The following is a 23065-nucleotide window of genomic DNA, read 5'->3' as shown; positions in this document are numbered from 1 at the left end:
AAAACCAAGCCAGACAACCAGGCAGTAGTTAAATAGCTGTAACTACTGTTGTACATTCCTCGAATCATATGAACTAAAATAAACGTGAATGCACATGAGGCAGTAGTAGCATGTGACACCCTAAGTGCTTCTTGGCGAGACGGAGGAGTGTAGAAGACTGACGGCACGGGTGAAATCGATAGCGCATATACAGTGACACGTTAGGAAAGGCGCACCAGCGACTTGTCGTTCAAAATCCTGACTACAGACCTCTTCCCTAATTGTGCACAGTATAAACTCGTTTTTTCGTGCCGTGCTTTCTGACATCAGGCGGTTTGGTCAATTTTCTCGAGCGTGCTTACTCGGCTGAACCACGTCATACAAAGGCAGGCGACGGGGTGGCAGCTGAGTGCGTTTTCTTTTGCGAGGTGTGGCGTATTTGGTAAAAGCACCCGCAGGCACTGCACACACACACACGACACACCAGGGGGAATCAGCCAGTCCCATCAGGGGAGAGAATGAGCGAGCCGGACTTTGGAGTCTGGCCGGACCCAGGCGAAGAAAGGTCTGGTGCCAGTTCTTGCACTGTTAGTGTCGACTGTGCAGATGAGTCGTCGCTGGTGGGAGGGGATCCTCACCTTGTCGCAGACAATGGTACCACAAGAATCTTTAGCCGAGTTCACCACTGCTGGTAGCACGTACTAGCGTGCCGAGTTGGGAACTGGGACTCGTGTCGCTCTCCAGACATCACCGCGTGGAGGTGGCAGACAGGGATGTAGTAATGGTTTTTCGAGCTGCAGTTTGTGGAGTGTGTCGCGCATGCTGATTCTCCGGATGTCTCTTCACCAGGTTGCCCTGTACCAGGCTTAAGTGGTGAAAGAGTGAAGCCGTCTTGGGGGGTGAAGATAGCACGGTGAACTGTGCCCCATCAACAAAGAAGCACAACTGACACACGGCCCCAAGGCCGACATACTTTAGCACAGACTTCTTACGTTTCTTTGCGTCACAGAGCCTTTTGTTATCGCTAACCGGAGAGGGGAGAAGCGGTGTATGTGCAAGAGTTACCGCCCCCGCGTAAGGAGCTCGACTTACCCTTGTGCAGTTCTCCCTACTTAGCGGCCAGCAAGAATGCCTCTAGGGTAGCGCAAGCGTTGCCGCCAGGTCGTACTGCACCAGCCCTGGCAACTTGGGCGGGAAGCATCGTTGCAGGGACTTGAATTCGCCTGTGGAACACGCCACGGAGGTGGTTTTAGTTTGGCACCGCACGTTTGTGCAGCACGTTCGTGTTGCTCAAGCATGAAGACAGTTTCTGTTCGACAGTGCTGATCGCAGCCGCGATTACAAAAAAAGGACACCAGGTATTCCTGGGCATGTCAAGCTGGATGTGGTTTCCATTTGTGAAACAGGCAAGAGCGTAAGAAAGGAGGTTTTTTCTTGCCTTTAAATGTCGAGGATCTTGGTGACGAGTGCCTCACTTCCGTACAATACGCGCGCAACGAGCCGCCCTCTGGGGCGGAATCCATAGGTCCGGAGGACCACGGCGTCGCGGACAACACCCTTGTCCACACCGACGCGAGAGTGTCAAGCTCAGGCTTCTTGAGCGGACGCATGTTCAATGCGTCCGCTCAAGAAGGTTTAGCCATTAGTTAAGATAGGACGTCCACTTGTCAGCAAGTTGGCCAGCGACAGGTTTGCAAGCGTAATCGAGCAGCAGAAACGGACTGCGCGAGGATGACCTGTCACTCGTAACTAGAAAGCAACTTGAAGGTATCAATAATGGGAATGACAGTGACTCCCTAACCCTATGCGTGCTTGCATACTGATGTTTTCGGTTAGTCTTTTTTTCTGCTGGGGTCCATCTCGGCCTCCGGGAAGGGGAACCGCTGTACTAAGGTCACTTCCGCCAGCGCACCGCGTCGCTGCAAAGAGTGGCGCGAAAGACTCGAGACATCTCTCAGAGCTTGCATGCTGCTTAACTGAGTTCTCGTGTCCTACAATGAGGGAAGAGAACGCGTAATTGAGGTAGTAAAAAATCTGCGGCATGACACCCTACCGGTTCTACGTCCTGATGCGTTTTGCAGTACGATGTAGAGACTGGACGGGGGCCGTACAAAGAGTAAAGGGAGCCCCAAACAGGGCGAGTATTAGTGATTACAAGGGGGCGGTTCTTTCGCTGTAGCTTCCTTCCATTCTTGTTTGTTGCCTGTATGTTTTTTTGTTGGGATGAAAACTGGACGGTCACCCACATTGCCCGGCGGCAGTCGCTATCTGGATCGTCCGGTTAGGCTGCCTCATGCGCTGTCTCCTCTTCTCTTCAACGCTTTTTGAGTCCGTTGTATGAAACCAGCTGGCACAGGGACACGTCAGCGAGTTTGCGTTACCTATGCCCCGAACAACACAAGTCCCTGTTGGGGGTCGCATTCTTCTTCACTTTCCGCCTGGCTGTCCCGGTCGCTGGATTATCCTGCGCAGATCTCGAGACACAGCCTCTACGCACTTCCCGCCAGCTTTCCGGCCAGCATCTGACGAAAAAAGCGAGACTCCCCGCTGGCCTTGAATTTGGCTTTTTTCCGATGAGTCGGCATGGTTTCCCTGTCCTTTTTTGTCGCTTCGTCTCTTTCCGGTCTCTGTCTTTGAATTTCCGCCGGGGAACAGCCGTCTTCAAGTGTGGCGTCGGTCTCGGGCACGCCTTTTTCTTTCCAAGAACTGCTGCAGAGTTTTCAATTCCCTGCGAGCCATTTCTCAACGCGGGCGGCGTACGTGCTGTCCATCACCCGCTGCAGCGCTAGATCCCCAGGCATGCCTCTGCTGCACCCTTGTCGTTACTGTCTTGCTGACATCAAACAGAGTGAATTTTCATTATCCGTTATTATTCGAGGGCCTTCCGTCGTTCCTGTTTGCCAACAGTGCGCGGGCCATGTTCGCGCGGTTCTTCTGTTGAGGTTTTGAAGATCTTTTTTTCTCCAGCATACGCGGTGGGCTTCTCGCCGGTATCCGTCTCTGTCGTCTTACAGCCTTCTCTTTTCTTGTTGAGACACATGCAGTGTAATTCTGCGCTTCCTGCCAAAAAATTTTCTGTACAGAAGAGTGACCCTAACCTTCTTCTGGGGTCTAGAGCTGTCCTGTTGTTCTGCATCAGTGCGACGTGTAAACAAGACCACGTTGTGTTGTCGGGCAGCTTTCATTTGGAGAGGCGTACCCCTGTCATTGTCGAATAAGGAAAAGCAGCACTTCCGTAGTCTGTCGTTACTTTGCTTGCTGTTTCGGAGTCTTTGAGGTTGTGTATATACGCGAGTCTGTAACATTGTTGCGTTTGAAGAGCATAGCTCTGGTTCAGTTCTTTCGTAGAGGGTTGTCGGAAAGGAGACCGCAAGCCCATTGGGGTGGCGCTCTTCTGCACATGTATCATTGTCAGCCGGGTGATAACGGAGGAGAGCTGCACAGGACATGCATTGGCATCGCCCAGGGGCTCTCCTCGGGGAGAAGGTTTCAAGCTCAGTTCATCGAGAATAGTGAGGCTGACACTGGTGCGAACTCGCAACGTTCTCGTCTTCGAGTCTTATGAGCTTGTCTTCGAAGGAGTCCTAATGTGGGGCTCTAGTCGTCTAGCGGAATCCCCTCTTTACGTGCGTCCCAGTTGTATTGCCAAGATTCGGCTAAGGTCACTCGGGTAGAGCACAGGGGACGGCTGCGTGGCGTTGGGTCACGGGTTTTCCTCGTTGTGGAGAGGCTCTAGAGAAGGTCAACTTCTTCCGTCTTCGCACGACTGATTCCTCCGAGTTTCCAGTCATTCACTGCATCCCATGACCGGTTAGATGACCTGTTTACTTCTGTCGATATCGTCTTTCCCACTCTCTCATCCACTTCACGTTTCACTGCAGTCTTCTCTCCTCTTGGGTCACCTACTTCCTTTCTTGTGCCACTTTGTTTCGTCGTTGTCATATGTCCCTGAGATCGCGGTCATCATCCATCTCAGCCAGCTCGCGGAACTGGGGGGGGGGAGGGGGAGATTCTCTACGCTGGTGAGTGGTAGTAACCTCTCCTGGTGGCATATTTTGTTTGGTGTCTCATTCTTGAAGCCGTCTGCCTTCCTCTCACCGGCTCGCTACAGGTTTCGTTTCTTTATTTATAGCTTTCTCTTGAAGATCTTTTTTTTTTGGCTATGAGGTTCGTCGTGGCTTGTCTCCCTCCCGCTTGTTTTTTTGCATAGTCCCACTTCTTTCCTTCCTCTCCTTATATCCTCACTGGGAATGCGGACGACGCTGAAATCGTGTGAAGTGCGTTGCCTGTCAACCACGGGTCGTCAAGGAGAGCCGACAAGCACCCTCCTCTTACACAGTTGATCCTGAGATCGGCAAAATGGCGAAGAAGGACAAGAAACAGAGTAATCGGAGGGAGAACCTGCAAAATAAATACGCTGAGAAACTGAACGACAATGAGGTGTGGGGACTCAATGCAGATGAATTTGAGGAAGATGAAGGGTTGGAGGATCACGAGAAAGGCGTAAAACTCTTTGACTTTGATGTGCATGGAAGAAAGAAACGTCCTGAAGGTGTAAGTCTACCACTGGCGGGTTTGCGATGCCGTGCGTGTCCATCAGGAACTCGAGTGTAGAGCAGGCGACCCGATGACTGTTGGTTTTATGTGAGTATGTTCGCATGTATACGGATTGCCTGGTGCTTTGTGTTACTTCGCTCCAGGGAACGGGAGGGGACATTATTCATGGGTACGACGGACAGCGTTGTGAGCGGATATCTTCAAGTGCTTCGTATGATTCGATGCGCAGGCGTGCTTGTTGGGTGCTTGGGTCTCAATGCCTGCGGCGGCGAATGTCCGTGAGAAGGGGACGTTCTCCTTACTACTTGCGTCAAAGGGGGTAGGCGGGTTGGTAGTAGCGTCTCCGCAAACTCAGGAGGAACTCACCCCCTCGTGATGGTGGTAGGAGGTTGGAGAACGACTCACGGTACTACCACCACCCATGCAGTCGTCGGTGGGGAGACCACCTGTGTTGTGTATGTACAGTCCGCCTTACCAGTATCTCACCTCCCTGGTGCGAGACCTCTGGCGTTCTCCAATTCCGTCTACTCAGTGAGATACGCGTTGATGTATCGTGAATAAGTCTTTCTCGTACCTCGGGGTGTCTTTTTGGACGTGTGCGCTTGGGTTTTCACGTCATATATGATGGTTCCAGAGTCCGTTTTCGTTTTCGGTTCTCTTCACGCGTCATGATTCTGTCTGCGTGGGCGCGGGGTTCTTGTTCTGATGCGCAAGTATGCAGCTGGATTCGGAACTGAAGTGGCTTCTACCACGGAGACGACTTCAACAAGTGGCACGGAGACATCAACTACAGAGACGGACACGTCCTCTGAGGAAAGTTATGAGTTTGATGATGAAGATTTCGCCGAGTTGCAGAGGGTGAGTTTGTTTGTCCCCTGCCTTGCGCTTCGGATCCCTACGTTTCTCTGTAACTCCCAGCAGTTGATCATGGAGTGTCTTCTGTTTAGTTCGAACACACACAGGCGAGCGGCGGAATAGGTCATCTGTGCTTTGGCCTGTATCAGGTTCAGTCTCCCTCTCCTGCTTGTTACGGTATTCTTCGCACGTCTGTTTACCGTCGCTCTAAGCAACTCTAGAGAAGAAACATAAGGGGGAAGTTGCTTACGGTAACGGAAGCACGAAGACTGCGTCGCCGTGCTGTTCGCTGAGGGGGAATGTGAAGAGAAGGAGTGCTGTCGTTAGAGTAGGGCTTGAATCTTCCGACTTCCTATTGTTTTGTCGTCAAAATGCAATGGTTATGGTCCTCTTTTAGCTTCTTTTGTCTTCGTCTTCTTCCCGGTGCTTGCTTGTGCACTTCTGGTCTTGTGGCGATGATCACAGCTCCGACGGAGTAACCGTCCGGACGCGCCGAGAGATCCTATGGACAGACTACGGATGTGGGAGAGTTCATTCTTCATCAACTCCTTCATGAATCTAGAAAACAAGGAACAATATTTCTTCTATACGATTACCTTCGGACATGTCAACAAGTACGTACAAACGACAGGGACTGTTTCTCTTTGGACCATCCTACTCAGTGGCCTAGTCATCAAGGGATCTAGTTGTTGATGGTCCAGCTCGTTGTTTGGGACTTTGCTTTCAGCTTGTCTGTGCGCGGATGTGCAGGTTTAGCATACATGCGTTGTGGCTATTATGAAGCTTAGTCCTCAGACTCTTCACAGAAGAGGACTGCTGGTGGTTTTGAAGCATTGGCTCGATGTACATACATGACTACTAGACCGGAGAGTTACAGTGGTACGGGGGAGGTCATTTTCTGGGTTACTCCTCAGTATTCTCTTACCTGAGTTCATATATCCTTCGTGGTGCCTTCGTACGGCCTCGTGACAGTCTTCGATGCTAAAGATCTCTGTTCGTTTCCGTCACAAAAGAGGCTCTTGTGTTGGGAAATGTCAAAGTTCCTTGCTCACGTGCGTTTTCCTTAGAGCCGGTTACAATAGGGATTTCCATTTGGATAGTCTCTCCAGGTGCAGCTTCACGGAAGGCTTCTCACTTTACTGTAGGTCAGGGGGCTCACGAAGAGCTAGTATCTCTCGAGTCTGTCGTCTTTGGGATGCACCATCGGTCCCCGAATTAGAGAGGCACTTCCTGTGTCCACATGGTGTGTTCAGTAAAAAACGGTTTGGCACCTATAGCCAAAGGCTGTTTTGGGCCGAGCGGATATCGCTGACTGTTTCCCATTCTTCCATCTGTGGATCTAGCTGAAAGCTTGATGCGTGCCCATCGTATCGGTGATACCCTACTATTGCTCTTGGTTGCTTTTTTCTCACAGGTCCCGTCGAATCCGAGGCAGCTTGAGGCGGCGGAGTTTGTATACTCCAGGGTACTACCTGCGGCCTGGAGAGTTCAGACCTCTAGCTGCGCCCCTAGTGATATGGCCATTCAAAGTCTTCTTATTGCCGTACAACCAGCTCAAGTCTTTCTGTGTCACGATCGAGATGTGGAAAATCAACGAACTCTCTTTCAACACCCTACATGCAAGTGCTCGGCTTACGCTTCAGGAGATTGTCGACAGTGAACACGAGTTCCAAATTCTCTTAAAAAGAAAGATTGCCGGAAAAAAACGAAGCTACGAAGTCCACAAGATGCGGGTAGGTTTTCTATTCTCCGTAGAGTCTTTTCTTGTGTATAAAAAGCAATTCGCTGTGACCTGCGTCTAGTTAAGCATATGAATTCTTCCCTCTTTCAGCCTGGCGATGGCTTCGTCTCACGGTGTATTTTACGCATAGGGATAGCTTAATGTTGCTCTTCTTGGCGTGGGGTGTGGAGAGTGCCTCTTTCTACTGTGGTAATCTAGATGCTTCTTCTCAACTCAAAGAAGATATGTACAAACGTCAAGACAGATCTACACACGAGGTTATCGGTGTCGTGCCTATAAGCTGACGACGTGTCGCACTTGAAAACAACGCCAGTTTGTCTGGGGCCGATCCTACACGGCGATGGGCGTTCACTTTGCCCGACGGCCATACTCATTCCCCCGTGATAAGGCTGTTCAGCACATCTGTTTTGTGTCTTCCGGGGAGAAAACAGCGCTTGTGCTGGTAGGAGCGAAGATGACAGAGGCGTCGCTGACGCCGAGGGACGATGAATCTTCTTATCCTCTGTGCAGTTCCGCTGTCTGAGTGTGTAAGCGTGCCCCCTCCTCCCCCTAAGCGTGCATGTAGTGCGCGGAGACAAGCCCGGCGTAGACGTTTTTCATCCGGAGCATCACGGTATATCGCATTCCTCTTGGGATGTACGGAAGCTGTTCATCGAACAGTGAGAGAGGTCTTTGGAAATCAGGCTGGAGGTCACCGGGTGAAGTGTTTTCGATTTTCTTGGGTATGTTTCTCCTTGTCTCAGGCGACTCTAATGCTTAACGAAGTCTTTGACATCGATCTGTCTCTCGACAGCTGGTGGTTTTTGCCTGATAAAGCTATGCCGAAGAAAATCCGGGACGTCCCGAAACAGCTTCTTTTCAATGCTCCTGTCCGAGGCAGGTGGGTGCGGTGGTCCCTTGTGTTAGTCTGCGCTTGTTAGTTGCAGACTCTCATGTGTATGTTGTGTGTTGCTTTGCGGTCTAAAGCTTTCTACCTGAAGCAAGCTTAGAAATTGCGTTTGGTGAGACCGAGGTGTCATCGCCATGCATAGCACATCCCATGTATCTGTTGTTTCCTGGGTAGAGGCTAGAGCTGGTATTACCGGAAGTCGGGCAGTGTGTGCAATGGTGACGTCGCGGTGTGCTGGGGTGTCATTTTATCTTGTTGGGTCGCTTCTTGTAGTTCTACAGCGGTTCAACACACACGACCCTCCAAGGTTACACACTCTTCAAACACAGAAGCCCCGGTAAGACCGGCTCCGCTGCGGTCTCTTCTCTCCGCCCCAGCAAACAATGGATCCATGAAGTCGGCTGCGGTGCTGTCTATTTGTCTACTTATCTATCTATCCATTTTCCCGTGCGTTTTACCGTTCCCTAGTATGAGGAGAGCGGTAGAAGTGACTTGTCTATACACTCCTGTTCCTGCTGGTGCACCGGTGACCCTCGTAGTTGCCATGCGGTGTAGGGGGGCGTTGAAAGGGATTGCTTGAGCTGTTGCATGGCGCGAGTTTTTTAGATCGGGGTTGCGGAATACGAGGAAGACAACAGTCAGCAAATCGAACTATTGGCTCGACGCGGGCTTCTTTCGCTATCGAGGGACATTGCAGTCTATCTCAAACAATTACATCACAGCGACAGTAAGCAGTCGGGTTCTGTCGGGTAGCTTCTGCTATTTCTCTCAGCTTACTAGCAGTGGATGTTCCCCGGTGATTCTTGCCGGACGGAGTGGTGGCGGCCGCGATGCAGTAGAGCTGAGTACGTTCATTCCATTTGAAATGTTATGGGTGTTAACACCATCAGTGTGTTTCCTGCTAGATCTCTCACTTAGCAGAGTGAGAGATCCACCAGCAAACACACTGTGAGGTTGGTTCCTAGTTGGGGCTTCATATAGCGCAACCGCGACAGGAGTAGAGTGTCAGTTGGAGATAACGCGGGCGGATGTAGGTACCTTAAACTATACAAGGTGAAGGCTGCTTTCTCTCCATGTATATATGTGTAGCCGCTTAGCCTCGAATGACTCCTCGGGCGGATAAGGACGAGAAAGGCCAATCAACTTCTTAGTGTTTATTCCTGTCTTCGCCTGTTTTGCTGGGGAATGATTGATTTTTCTCGGCTAAAGTCCAGCTATAGAAAGATCGACATTTTACGAAGAGCCGCACTTCAGAGAAAGGAGAGAACTGCTAGGGTGTAGGTATGCATGATATGGTTTCTTCAACATTGTTTTTGTCGGATTTTCACGCGGGTACCCAGAGTGAAGGCAGATTTTCTCTACTAAGTCCTCAAGTCCTGTTTGGTCCATGGATCTGATGCAGGTCGCACTTCCGTTCGATCAGATCCAGCTCTATTTCTGCCTATGGATCCGTCTATGAAACAGAGAGGGGGAGAGTATCATCCGCACAGTCATTCGAGCTTTTTCCGGGCGTTTAGAAAGAAACTTCTCCATGGCTGAAATTGCGTATTGACGTTCAGCCATCCATAGACAACTCTTTCAGTACAATGAGGGGATCTAACCAGAAGATAACAAAAGGTTGTCATTACTAAGTTCATTTGGCTATGTTGCCAGACCATTGACAATACATGCTTACATACCGACATGTGTGTATACCTAACTGCCGGCTCCACTCTTCTCTTACGTCAGGATTCGTAGAGCAACTACGTCAAAGGATCTTGGAGTGACTTTCGTGTACTTCCAGGTTCTGGGGTAGTCCAGTGCATCGGCAGCATGGCTCTCTCGCTTGCAGGTTCTTCCAGACGTGACGAGACATAGAACTCAGGGATTTCAAGACACTTACAGCTGAAGGGTCCCGAGCCATTGGTGTTGATAGGTAGAGATGTTTCACACACACCTGCAGTTTGTTCAGAGGCACGACAGAAACTTTTATGTTTTCTCGGTGTAGTAAGAGTTGACAGGATGTCTGCTGTCCTTCTTTTGTCTTTCGCAACAGCTGCTTTATACGCGTCCAAAGGAGTGGTATCGACCCCCGGCGCACCTGGGTTTGTGTATTATGGCTCTCAAATCGGTTTTGCAGTATCCGCTTTTCCGGTGAGCAACGCTTTATCATGGGTGCGACAAGCAGCTCCGCAAAAGCCCAAGAACGTTTCCTTCTTCGTTTTGTTTGACTACGGCGTTTTAACGGAGGGGTGACACGGAGGGCAGGCCCTATCCAATCGCTTCTCTTCAGTGTCGAGATCCCTGCGGTTCCCTTGTGTCCGTGGAGTTCGGTTCACAGCGTCTTCGACGATCGAAACGGGTGTGGTTTTCATCATTAAGATGTCTGCTTGGTGTGTAAGAAGTGAGAGTTGTCCTGGATATGTTTGTTTTCTTCCTGTCGGTTAGGTTACTTCTTCCTGTGATTCGCAGAAGTACCAAAGCGTGGATTAAAGATCTCAAGCGGTTTCATTGCTTTAAGGGTCACTTTGTAAAAGTCTGCTCGGAGTTCGTCTTGGTCGGGCGGTACGGGGCAAAGGGGGAAAGGGGGGTGCTTACACTGATGGGCTTTTCGGCAGTTGTGCATGCGCCGTTTGTTTTTCTTTGCTAGAGGGATCGTAAAGAAGCTGACAACAGATCCACGCAAGTTTCAGCAGGGTGAGTTAATAGGAAACATTCGCTGCTTCATTCGCTCCGTTGGTGTACATGAGTACGAGGAAATCGCAAATCGGCCGGCACAGCCCCTTGCTGGAGCTGCTCTTGTTACTCAGCTAAATCTGAAAGAGCAGTATCTCGTTGTCAGGTAAGTCCATACATCTGTGGTACTCACGGAACATCTGAAAGGGCGTTCTCCGTGTATATAGCTCCATTCCGTTGAATGTGACCATGTGAGGGATTGCAGCCTGAAGTGATTGCGAGGATTCTCAGAAAGACATATACAGCATCATTTTGTCACACGGACTGTCTAGACAGCCTGGGCCAACATTAAGTCGGAACTTGCAACTGTCCGTATTCGCACTGCTGCCAGATGTTTGTCACGTGGCAGCGAGACCATTAGCACCATTGTTGCACCTAAGGAGCGAAAAGCCGAAGGGGTTGCGCGGTGGAGCGGGGGGATTTCCGTCTCGATATGATGGTCGTATTCATTGCCGCTCGATGTGCTTTAGGGGGGATTCAGTGCCCGAGCAACCACATAGAGACTCACGTGGCAGTCTCCATGCTTTGCGATTTGGCGTATGTCCCAACGGTGTACTGTCTCGTCAACGTTCGTATGGCTCTTCACATGCCCTTGTGCATGTTGAGGACATCACAAGAGCTCATAGTGTTTGAAAGGGTGTAGGAATAGTGTAAACCCGGTCTATCTTTCGTCCCCGTAGTTTGTGTGCATCAGGCATACACAGGTATAGAGGGGGTGTAGCTGCCGTTGGGATTGTCATAGTCGAGAATACTCTGGTCGATCCGTTGTATATATTCCATATGAGAAAACGCACCTTCTATACCCGACCTTGGCTTTCTCCCATCCAAGTACTCCCGAACTCCTGTCGAGTCATTCTTTCTCGAATCTGCGTGAGGGGATTAAGTTTTCTTCCCACCCAAGGGAAAGCTGATATGTATTGTCCTGTTTTTACGACCACGAGGTCTCTTGTTCGGTTGTCGTGTCGGGGTGAGGGTGAGGTGTATTCCATCATCAATGTGCTTTTCCACTCCCCCAAAGCTCGGTGGAGGATGGATGAGCAGCATGTAGACACCTGAGTTGGCGTTTTTTCGTCTTCATAGTAGTTTTAGATCTTTTACTCTTTGACGCCCGTCCGTTCTGCGGCATTTTCCCTTGCCTCTTCTTCTCGTTTTTTTTTCTTTCTCTTGTCGCTTTAGCACTCTGGTTTGTATAGCTGCTCTAGGTTTTCAGATGCTGAGTTGTGTCCTCGTCAGTCAGAGCAAACAGGGTCCCCTCAGTAAGCTAGAGCGCAGTATGAGAGATGTAAGCCAGATGGCTCAGCTAGCACGAGGGAAACGCTTTCCATCGACGCTTTTTGGAAACTCTTTGTCTCGAAATCGGTTGTGATGTGGTAGGTTATGATACGCTTCTCAGCCGCGTGTTATACTTCATTTTCTTTTTGACTTTGGCGCTCAGGTTGTTCAAGTGTGAGAATCTTCCTGCTGCAAACGCCGACGCGTACACCTCCGATCCGATTGTGAAAGTAAGTTGATGCGGCACCTTAACTTCTTACACGGCAAGACTCTATGCGGTAACCCCAAGGAGACACGGCCGGTCATGCGTATGGTCGAGATCTGCGGTTGTCGGTCCTTGTAGAACCTACGATTGCAAGTTGGCTGAGTGATACAGATTCAAGTCCATGAGATTGCTTGTGTGAATCTTCCCCCGAGCTGGTCCCGACAGGAGCTTGAGGAAACTAACTTTCTTTCGAAGGTTTGCTACTAGCATCTGCCCCACGGTGCGTTACTCAGCTGGATTGATCACTCTTCTCGTGTGTTACAGTCTGGTGTAAAGTAAAGCAAGGTTGTCGAACTGCGTGTGTGTATCAGCCTCTGCGGTAAGCATGCTGAGGCGAGGACGCGCGAGATATCCATGTACGAAGCAGCTGTCGGTTCGGACCGGTGTGTTTCCACNNGTGGAAACACACCGGTCCGAACCATACTAGGCCGTACGCAAGGTGTCTCCGGTTCTGTAGTGTTTTTCAAACTACGAAGAAGGAACATGCTGTTTCTCTTCTATCAGTATGAGGTAGTGACATGAGCACCGTAGCTCAGTGGAAGAGTGGGGGGCTCATAACCCCCAGGTCCATGGATCGAAACCATGCGGTGCTATGATTTCCCGCTGTGTTGTTTTGCCAGTTACGACTTCGAGAGTGTACATCCATTTCCTCGCTGCATAGGCTGTAGTGCTCAGCTGCAGAGTCTATCACGTGTTCTTCCAGTTGCATGCGTACAGCACTCCTGGTTTCTTGTCCCGGTAGCACATTGTGTCTCTTTCAGGATACCCCCTCAAAGTTAGTTCTGTTTGAGATGCAGGAGTTGTTGAGGCGAGCATTATTCTGAGTCCTTTGAAACTTTCTATGACTGAAGCAGAGTGATGTGTACTGCTTCGGGTGGGGTGGGATTTCACATAAGCATTTTCATGGCACTCGAATGTGTACGATCTACTACCGTGAACTGTTCTGCTTCACAAGTAGTTCCAAGCTCTAGATAGAAGAAGACTTTCGTTCAAAAGTGCATGTATGACGGAGACGAGTTTCTTTAGTTTTAAGGAAGTTTGAGATGGCTCGGTGCCTCACATCTTGTCGGTGTATTCGCCAGATCAAGTGGGACGCTATGGTCAACATAAGCAGTAAGCGCGAGAATACCCTGCGCCCAGTTTACAATCAGAACTTCTACTTCCCCGTGCGTCTGCTTGACCCCCGGGAGAGGAGTGATAAAAGACTACGTGAGGTAAGACATACAGCAGGGACACTCTAATACCTGTATGGCTTTCTTACTTTCGCACGCGCCCGTTTACATGTGCGCGTGAGAGTGTCATTTGCGCCGCGGGTCAAAGGCAGCGGCCTATCTTCGCCGTGTCTCTGTATGTGGCCACTGTAGGTACGTGGGTATCCTCAGTACGTGGCCCTATCTGTATCTCTCCGTTCATATGACGTAGGCGGGAAGGCGGTGCCGGAGGTGTGTTAGGGGACTGTAAGTAATAGTTTTTCTTCTCGGGGTTTCCTACCTTGTTTGAAGGTGAAACGACGGGCGAACACTGCGTGTCGGCATTGCCTTCCATTCGCTAGTTCCTATCAGTTTACAGGTGCCTAAATACGCTGAACAGGAGGAGTCTTTCAATCAATTCTTTGCCCAGCTAAACTGCTTTATGTACTTTCAATGAGCGAAGCTCTGCGACTGGGTTAAAGTTCACAGGCTCTGGCTACTTTTACTATTAGCAGGGTATTCAGTAGTCGTGCTACACTCGGGTTTTTTTTTCTTTTCTCGCGTTCTTTGTAGATACCTTCATTTGTCTGTCTGTCTGTCTCGATGCATGCGGTTCTTTCGTGTAGACAGCATTGCCGTTGGATTTATATACGAAAGGGCCTGTTATTTTTGAGGTCTGGGACAACGACGAACTGACGTCAGATTTCTTAGGAGGTGGAGAAGTCCATCTCAATTCCGTCTGGAAGGAAGGAAGCTGGGAGCTTCGGTGCTTAGCCGAGGTATGTAGAGCGGGGAGCGACACGTTATTCGAGTTCGTGTTTTTCGTCTCTGATCGCCGCAGTGTTACTGGGTAGAGATGGAGTTATCCGGGAGGAGTGAAGATAGCCTTGTATGGCGCAAAGACGTCGACTGGTGCTCTGTTTAGCTCTGCGGAAACATCGCCCGGAGCGTGTATAGCAATGGGATATTTGCCTTGAGAGATGTCGAGCGATCCGGGTGTAATCCATTTAAGAGGGAGCTTGAGTGTTTTTCGCGTCTTCTCCAGCTTCAGTCTAAGCGTTCTGCAGACAGATAGTAGGGGGACTTTTCTTTCTCAACCTCAGCCACATTCTTGTCCTTTTGTCAAGCGCCTGGTACCCAGCTAAAAAAGCGTCCTTCGAAATCGAACTTCTTTCTCTCTTCACTTGATGAAGACACTAGTGGGGGAGAGAGAGCCTGAGGTGGCGGTGTCATGACACTTCTCGGACCGATCGTGTTCTCTTATACGTTCTTTGTTGAGGCCGGCCGACAAGGAGCTAGGACACGAATCGAGTATCGAGGGGCTTCAAATTGCAGACGGGATGACGGCTTTTATCATCTGTCTGTCTTCCAACATAGCCTTGGTGCAGGTGCTCAGAAGAAGAAGATTAGGTTGGTCTTCTTAAATTGCAAGCACCTGGAAAAGAAAGGCGAAGGGAGGACTGAGTGTTGTATATCGTGCTTGTGGAGGGTGCTGGAGAAGGTCGGTGGATTTCTCACTCACTCTTGTGCTTTCCAGTGTGTTCCACTTGTGTTGCAGGGAATGGGCCAAGAGGACGATAAAACGAGGTTGCCTGATGGGAGGCCAGCGGAATTTGCGACAAAGCGTTTGGATGATCAGGAGGATGAGCATGACGATGATGATGAGGATTTAGATGAGCCTGTTGTCTCTAGTGATGTTCGAGGAGCCACGGTGCCGTATGAATGGCCTTATGAAACTTTGACGCTTCGAAAGATCCTTGGTACGACTGGTGTTGACAGCTTACCCACATGCATGCCGCGTTATCTCCGGGTGGCGGCCTGCGTTGTTATTTTGTGTGGGGCGGCCAAAATGTTGACACTAGAAGATAAATCTGCTGAGGTGATGCCTTCTTCTTCTTCCGATTTCACATCGGGATGATGAGGGGGGGATACCAAGCCTCTCTAGAGATTGCTGCTCTCAAGGTGGTATAGTGTAGTGTGTTGGTTTCTCATGAAAGAGCACGAACGATTGAGGCTGTGTCGTTCGGAGGGGTGCAGTGTGTTTGCCGCAAGTGCTGGAGTCGGGTCGCTAACTAAAAGAGCCGTATCACGAGGATGTCTTTTACCTGTAGTCAGCAAGGTCTCATTCATATTTGAAAATCTTCCATCTCGGTAATATCGCGTTCGTGCGACAGAACAACGGCCTCACCTCCCTCAACCTTGGTGAGTTTTTTAGGTGTGCCGCCGGCTGATCCCCCCCGGAGTGGACCACAAGGTGATCGATCATAAATGCTGATAACTGAGACTTCCATGTGTTTACAGAACTGAAGGGATCGACGTTGCCTCCAACGCCACAGGGGAAGAGTTCTTTATGGTTTGAAATGTTTTTCATACCACCGATGCCAGGGGACGTAGAACTTCCGGATCCGCCTCAAGTGAAGAGCAACAATGACGTTTGGAATCAAGTGACGAAGAGATGGAATTCGGACTTTCACAAATGGCAGAAGATGTATCTGGAGTGGTTTCCTGAGGCTCTAGGAGATCGACGTTTCTTAAGCACGGCGGAACACATGCAGACACGTGGCGTCTTCCCTTTACCGTCGTTCGTAGCTCCTATTGCAGTGCCAAGTCAGATCTCAGCGGAGGGTGAACTCTTACACTGGATTCAGAATATCACATTTCTTTCCCCTCCCAAACAAATGAGGGACGGCCGTATCGCACGATGGCAAGTTCCTTCTACGATTCTCGTCACTAGAAAGGGGGGAGTTAACGATCATGCTGTGCTTCTATGCTCTTGCCTTCTTGGGCTTGATTACGACGCATATGTCTGCAAAGGTGAGAAACGGATAAGGGCCGGAACTCCACGGCAGTAGAAGAAAAGCAGTAGTGTCAGGTCTGATGGGATTTCTGAGCGGGCTTAGCCGCGTCAGTCTTGTTTCTATATAAAGGGGGTATGGCGTTTTACACACTTCAGCAGCTGCCACACATACCGTCAACTTACAGCTGCAGTGTGGGCCTGGAGGACGTGTCTGGATGAGTATGACGTGGACATGGCTGACCAGTTAGGGAAGGAAGTGCGGGAGGGGAATTCAGGAGTTACATGCTACTACTGCCTCATGTGTTTATTTTAGTTCGTGGCGATAGACATGCATCGTATGTCTGCTGCATGTAGTCGTCTTCTGCAACTCAGACTCTTTTGTACAGAGACAGTAGTGTCTTCGAGGGTTTAGATCTCATAGAACTCCCGTGAGCGTCTGTGCTTGCGTGCAGGGACCATCAACGAAGGTCGCGACGAGCACGTGTGGGTCATGACGCGCCACGCCGGCGGCTGGGTGATGATGTGGGAGGCCACGACAAAGAAGCGATACAATCTGCCTTACAGGTGACGATGCGTAGGGACGCGTCTTGACAGTAGAGCCAGTCTCACATTTTCCTTCACTCAGGGCGTCGAAGAAGCTGCTTTAGCCCTAGAAGTGTATTCGCTAAATCTGCGCCTTCCTCCCCCAGCAAAATCCGTTCCTTCCAGTTGTGACAGAGGGCTGTGAATGTTTTCGTCGAGACCGTTCCGAAGTAGCAGCACAGGATTCGTGTTGATATCCTTCTATCCGAAGGCGTGCACCTTCCCGATCGGTTTTCTCTTTCGTCCCCGGTTGGTGCAGTGGAAGCCGAGCGACGAAAGGTGTCAAAGTGCTTTCACAACTTGGCTTAGCAATCGGGGTGAGGGGGGGTAGGAGGTTGTCTTCTCGTGTTTCCTTTCTTTTTCGGGAGGTTTGCCGTACAAAGCCTAGAGTGCCTGATGTTTACTTTTTATCGACCTGCAGAAGGCTGGTGGTGTGTAGGCGTTGTGGGCGATCGCACGGAGACTCACCTGATGTGCCTCCATCCGTTGTAGTTTGCAATAAGGCACGGTGCGGCTTGTATGAATACGTCCTGTGTCGCGTGCATTCTTTGTCTTTCGTTATCCATACCCTTCTGCCGCCGTCAGGTGGGGCTTTCCGCCTCAAGGTCCTCCTCAGGGCATTGTCGCTCTGGAAAATCAGAGACTCCAAGAGGAAGCCGAGCGTTACTGGGAAGGACTTTTCCTGCAGGAGTGGTTTCAGTGGTCTATGGTAACCAAGCGGCTTGTGCATCTCGGCCGCGTAGAGGGACGGACGGGTTTCATGCTCCGTTTCTTCATTGGGGTCGTAGTACTGTTTAAGACAAGCGCGCAAGGATGTTCACAAGAAGAAGTATCTAGTCCGTGGTTTTCATCTGTGTGCTGAAGGACAACATACAGTCAGGGTGTGGTGGCTTCAGCTGTGTTGGTGAACAAAGTATTCCCCCGCAGCTTTTGTGGAAAGTCAGACAAGCGAACATGTCAAGTACACCGTGTCACAAGCTCTGTTGCAAGGCGTTTGTTGCTTTCAAGGTCGGAGAGAGGCGGTTATCCTCATCTCTCATGCTACCACGCATTTCGCGTATCCTCGCGATATTTCCGTCGTCGATGTGGCTTCGTTACCTGGTAGATTCTCCAGCGTCATTTCAGTAGCAAACTATCATCGTTAAAGGCCCGTCTTTTTACGCTAGTCAAAGCTACGTGACAAGGTACAGCAGTAATAGACAGATTATCCTCCCTCGTCACCCAGAACATCGTGAGGGGCTCCAACTGTGGCGGATTTGCAGGCGGCCGGGGCCGTGGTCTGGCTTGAAATTCGCTATGATTGGCGACGAAGTTATTTCATGGCGTAGCGAGTTAGAAAAGCAAATAAGCTAACTGTTCGCTAAACGTCGCAAATCTCGTTCACTGAGTAGGAGGTGTTTCGGTGATATCTCTAAGGAACTTCGGCTCATTCTTGCTCTGTCTGTATTCCCAGCAACAAGGAGAAGCGGCCGCCCAAGCGGAACTGGCAGCAAACGCAAATGCTGTACCTGATGTGGAGTTGTACGGGGATGAACTAGTTGCAGATGAGGTCATTGATCCAGACCTTGTTATTGGAGAAGAAGGAGCCGGAGCTGAGAGCATAGCAGCCAACCGAACGCGAGCGGTCCAGAAGCGTGTTGACAAGGATAAGATGAAGAAGGTTTTACAGTCTCAGATCGAGGTCCTACCGATTAGCCCCATCAAGGTATGACAGGAGAGGAGTGCCAGATCGCAGGAAAGGAACATCTACCATGTAGGTATATCTCTTCAAGCATAGATTTCTTCATGCCTGTATTCGGTCACCTCTCTCCCAGCATTTACTCTGGTTGCGGAAGGGTGTTATCCAAGGCTTCAGATGTCATTCGAGAAGCAGGCATCAATCATGTTTATACGGGAGTGATTCAGCGCAGCAGAGCCAATCTTTGAATGACAACCGCTTTCAAGCATACATCCCACTATCTATTCTTAATGTACCAGAAGAGACCTGGTGTATATAGTATCACCGGTGACTTTGCATGTTTGTGTCTGAACCTTTACAAGCTAGCTGTGCTTCTGTTAAAGCTTTTTGCGCGACTGTGGTTTGTGTGTATTGAGAGAGACGTAGCTTTAGTGAAATCATTAGTAAGACTTCAGCTGATAGAGGGAGAACAGTTCAAGCTATACCTGTTCCGGGTAACGATGGTGTGTGTACATGATTTGCAGACTCTTCTCGACCCATCCAAGACTCTTAGTTACCTCCCTTACTCTTCTATCGAGGTCGTGTTTAACAACTTTCAACTATGGGGGAATCTACAGAATCATCATCCAGCCTGCATTACATACGACATGGAAGACGAGTGGAAGTGGCGGCCTCTACTTATGGAGCCTGCTGATCCAATTGACTCCGACGTTCTGCTTGCTCCACCGATCCGAGACAAAAAATGGTGAGAAACGTTTCTCACTCTTGATATACACGTGCGCATACCTGCTCAAACATGCTCTTTCTCTGCTACTACCCCTCTCTGTGTACAAAACAGTGCAGTAGGTGCGGTTCTCTTATGAACACAGGAGAATTTGGACCCGAAAGCAGTGTAGTATTCATTGATGCGTGTGTATGTGTTGGATTGTAGTCGGAGAAGGATAAGCAACAACATCTGATTGGAGTTCGCTTGCATGCATAGACGTTCGCGGACCAGATGTGTCTATCTCGAATAACAGTTGAGGGTAGGCGCTTGTTGATCAGGTCTGTCTACGAGTGTGTCTATCGAGCTCACCTAGCCAACACGATCCGGTTGTTTGGGAATAGACTCCCTTTCATAGGGTAGAGTATGTGCTACAATATCCAAGTCGGTATGAAATAGTTAATGTATGATGCACAGGCTTGGAGGTTATCATAATAGCACATGGGAATACAAAGAACTCGCTGTGTGCATAGCGTTTTCACCTCGTCAGTTTTAACCCGCTCTCGAGTGGAAGTAACTCATGAGTCAAAGAGAACATAAGACCCCTCATGTGTGCCCGAGTGCGCTGGTTGCCGCGGTCGGAAACCTACAGATCGCGGCTCAAGGGAGGCTGTCGTTCCTATTCTGAAACCACCATGCCGGTGGATGTTTACAGTCAGCTCTTGTCGGAGGACTTGGCGAGTAGCGTCTTAGAGCATATTCGTCTACATCGAATGCGGAAGGGCTTGGAAGTGTTCTTCGAGCATCGTGAGGAAATGCTTATGAGACTGACATTTTATCTTGACCTCCTAGAGTATAGGTGAGGACCAGGTTCAAAAAGGCCCTTCCTTATACGATGCTCAAGGCGACAGAGCAACAACTACAAGGGTCGGCGATCGCTTTCTCTTATCCGTTTCGACCGTCGTGGAGTGCAGCCGTTTCTTGATGTTACCCGAGTGTTTCTAGAGGTGTATACAGCGCCAGCGTGCGGATTGTTCGAGCCGGCGCACGAGCCGGTGCAGAGCTTAGGGCGTTTCATGTGTGGAAGGCAATCAGATGATTCGTTTTGGCAACCACCAGCGCGTCAATAGCTGCAGATATCTTCTCGATATTTGGAGATGATGGTCCGGTCGTAGGGGGGCAAGCCCATCCAAGTGGTTCAGTGGAGGTCATGTCTCGGTAGTTGTTGATGTCGATTCTGTCTGTCTACGTCTGCCTGCCCAACACAATTGTCCTTGCCGTAGAATGCATTTGGACGACTTACACAGTCCTGGCCCAGGACCGAACCACATGGGGTGGAGCAGTTTCAAGGACGAGGATGAAAATGCGGAAACGCTTCAAGCAACGGATTGCCAGTTCTACCAGTCTCTCAGTCAGCCAGGTGCTCTTACATCCGACGAGAAAGCGAGGCCAGAGACTCAAGATGTGAGTGAATGTCTACACCGTAGATGGCTTTTACAATTTTCGGACCTTGTGCTTGGCTTACCGTCTGCCTGTGACGTTCTAGCACTAGGGGCGTGGGTCGATGCCCGCGGCTGCATATGTGTTTGACTGATATGGTGGGGGGATTGTCAGCAGATCGAGATGCCTTGTTTCCTAGTCTTGGTTCGCGGCTGCATGTGAAGTGCCTGGCTCTCCTTTAAGAGACTGAACTTCCCAACTCGGGGACATAAGATCGCACGGTCCGCAGTGATTGGAGGACTGTATAGACAGAGCCGACTAGCCGCCATAGGATCAGTAACAGGGGAACTTTCGGTCTACAGTGGGGAAGGACTCGAATCCGCTGTCTACCAGGTCGGTCGCCGCGTCACCTCCTTCACTCATTGAGTTCGACTTCGGGTGGTTAGCGGCCGCCAATAAAGGAATCACATCTGAGTTTGAGATACGTTTGGTGGACAGGCTCTCCGAATGTATACGGAATACGGAGGGGACGCCCATGGCATGTTCGCCGACGCTCCGCCTCCCGGAGGTTTTTTCGATCCTTTCGACCAGCCAGGGGCAACGCCGGGAACCGAGGTGCAGGGCTCTGGAGGTTGGGTGCAGCAGCTGGTGCCTCATCAGAAGCCGCCTGAGCCGGGTCTCGCAATGAATCCCGTAGAAGGGTTTCAACAGGAAGTAAGTGTGCGTGGCAGTGTTAGGCATTGGGTGGCTTGCCTGCTTGGTTAGAAGTGCCTTCGGGGTTGTATGGATTGTCGCTGCGACTTTCCACACGAGAGGTACTAGCTTTCGCCCAACACTTGAAGGACTGTTGTCTGTTGATTTGTGTGGTGTGCCCGTGCACGGAGGCGGGTGTGCTTTCACCTGGTACGAGTGAGGTTTGGCAGTAGCGTCGGCAAAGTTAGACGTGCTGAACACAGTACGTAGAAACCGGTAGCTTTAGCGAACGTCGGCGATCAAGGAGCGAAAGGGCACACAATGACTCCACCTAGTCTCTGTGGCCGGAGTTTCGGATTCTGTCTGTCGCAGCGTGGTCGCGGAGTCACGTGGTTAAGACTTCTCCTGTGTTCATCCAGGAATCACCACGTACATGCACTTGGTTCCTCTCTTGCAGCAGTCTTGATGTCCCGATGGTCTTTAGTGTACTCGGCCTCGGTTCTTTGTGTGTATGCGGTCGGTTCGGTTGGCCTGCTGTCCCAGGTCCGGTACCAGGAGAAGATGGCGAAGATGGAGCAAAAGAAAGAGGAACAGCTTGTGAAGGACTACCAAAAACATGCGGGTCAGGGGAAGGGCGCAGGACTCGCTCCTACGGGGTTAGAATTTAGTAGCTACCAAGCACACATGGCTGCTTTTCCTTCATCGCAGTGTTCCTCGAGCACTTCGAGTGATATTGAGGAGGAACCAGCAGAGCAACAAGGGTTCTTCCTACATTCTACGTCATCACATGCGATTGGTAGTGAGGACCGACAGCAGTTGGCGTCGTCCCCGTGTCGGGAACATGCAGACGTTAAGCCAGTCTCAGTGGAAGAGCGTGCTGCTGGCACTCCGTCTTTGCCTTCGGCGAACGTTGCTTTGCTCCCACGTGACGTGCCAGAACCCCAGTGTCCTTCCTCTCGCTCTCCGGGCCACATGTGCCCGCCTCCGACGGTTGGTGAAAAGGAGCTGGGTGCCCAGGACGCGTTGGTTTGCTCTCACAGCCGACGATGCAGCAGGACTACTAGCAGCCGACTCGAGGCCTGCCAGGATGAGGCAACGGTTTTCAGATCCGCGGTGGGCCGCGACAGAACGGCTGACTCTGGGGCGAAGCACAACTTGAGTGAGCGGGACAGTGGAACTCCAGACAGTACTACCGGGGTTGGCCTTCATGCTGGAAAGCCATACCAAGCGAGGACGAAAGCTTCCTGTTTTCAGACCTCTTCGGCACGTCAGGGTGCTTGTCCGCCGACCAGGCGAAATCTGCTTCGTCGTCTGTCTGATCGTCTTCGAGAGGCGATCGAAGAGAGTGAGACCCTGCTGGCAAGGCACACGTCCTACGCCTCGCAGAGTGGTGCGACCGATGGTGTGCCGGCAGGAGCGCGGTCGGATTTCTTTGAGGACAAACAGAACCGCTTCAACCGAAGTGCCTCGGCAGGGCTACCGGAAGCTCAACTCCAGAAGGACGGCGACGATGCTGATACCTCCGGGCGGGCATCAACGTCACACAGCACCGGTGAGAGTAGTTTCTTTTCAATACGGATTGGAGTGTTATCATAATGGTACCTGTCATGGATGTTGCTTTGGCTGCGTGGTTGCAAGTACCTTTCCGGCGCAGGTAGAGGCGTGGGGGACGCATTGCGTAGGGCGGCTTTCTGTGGGTGCCTCTTTGG

At 50.7% G+C, this 23065-nt stretch overlaps 1 protein-coding gene across 1 annotated transcript in view; it reads left to right on the top strand.

The window, feature by feature from the left end:
- Positions 1-1990: 1990 nt before the first annotated feature.
- The window catches only part of CSUI_000363 (c2 domain-containing), a 31640-nt gene continuing 10565 nt past the window's right edge, over positions 1991-23065 (top strand). Inside the window, exons 1-21 of the mRNA XM_068060597.1 lie at positions 1991-4533; positions 5251-5394; positions 5857-6005; positions 6806-7124; positions 7876-8012; positions 8628-8748; positions 10057-10154; positions 10651-10842; positions 12172-12238; positions 13356-13487; positions 14090-14242; positions 15022-15223; positions 15765-16277; positions 16713-16824; positions 17428-17551; positions 18296-18547; positions 19045-19265; positions 19939-20082; positions 20507-20687; positions 21162-21377; positions 21900-22908. Coding sequence (XP_067927428.1) covers positions 4339-4533; positions 5251-5394; positions 5857-6005; positions 6806-7124; positions 7876-8012; positions 8628-8748; positions 10057-10154; positions 10651-10842; positions 12172-12238; positions 13356-13487; positions 14090-14242; positions 15022-15223; positions 15765-16277; positions 16713-16824; positions 17428-17551; positions 18296-18547; positions 19045-19265; positions 19939-20082; positions 20507-20687; positions 21162-21377; positions 21900-22908 — 4681 coding nt within the window. The 5' untranslated portion in view covers positions 1991-4338. The remainder of the gene's footprint in view (positions 4534-5250; positions 5395-5856; positions 6006-6805; positions 7125-7875; positions 8013-8627; positions 8749-10056; positions 10155-10650; positions 10843-12171; positions 12239-13355; positions 13488-14089; positions 14243-15021; positions 15224-15764; positions 16278-16712; positions 16825-17427; positions 17552-18295; positions 18548-19044; positions 19266-19938; positions 20083-20506; positions 20688-21161; positions 21378-21899; positions 22909-23065) is intronic.

This window comes from Cystoisospora suis (assembly GCF_002600585.1).
Source record: "Cystoisospora suis strain Wien I chromosome Unknown contig_157, whole genome shotgun sequence".
Taxonomy (NCBI): Eukaryota; Apicomplexa; class Conoidasida; order Eucoccidiorida; family Sarcocystidae; genus Cystoisospora; species Cystoisospora suis.
Note: the sequence above shows the minus strand (reverse complement) of the source record. Positions and strands in the feature narration are given on the sequence as shown.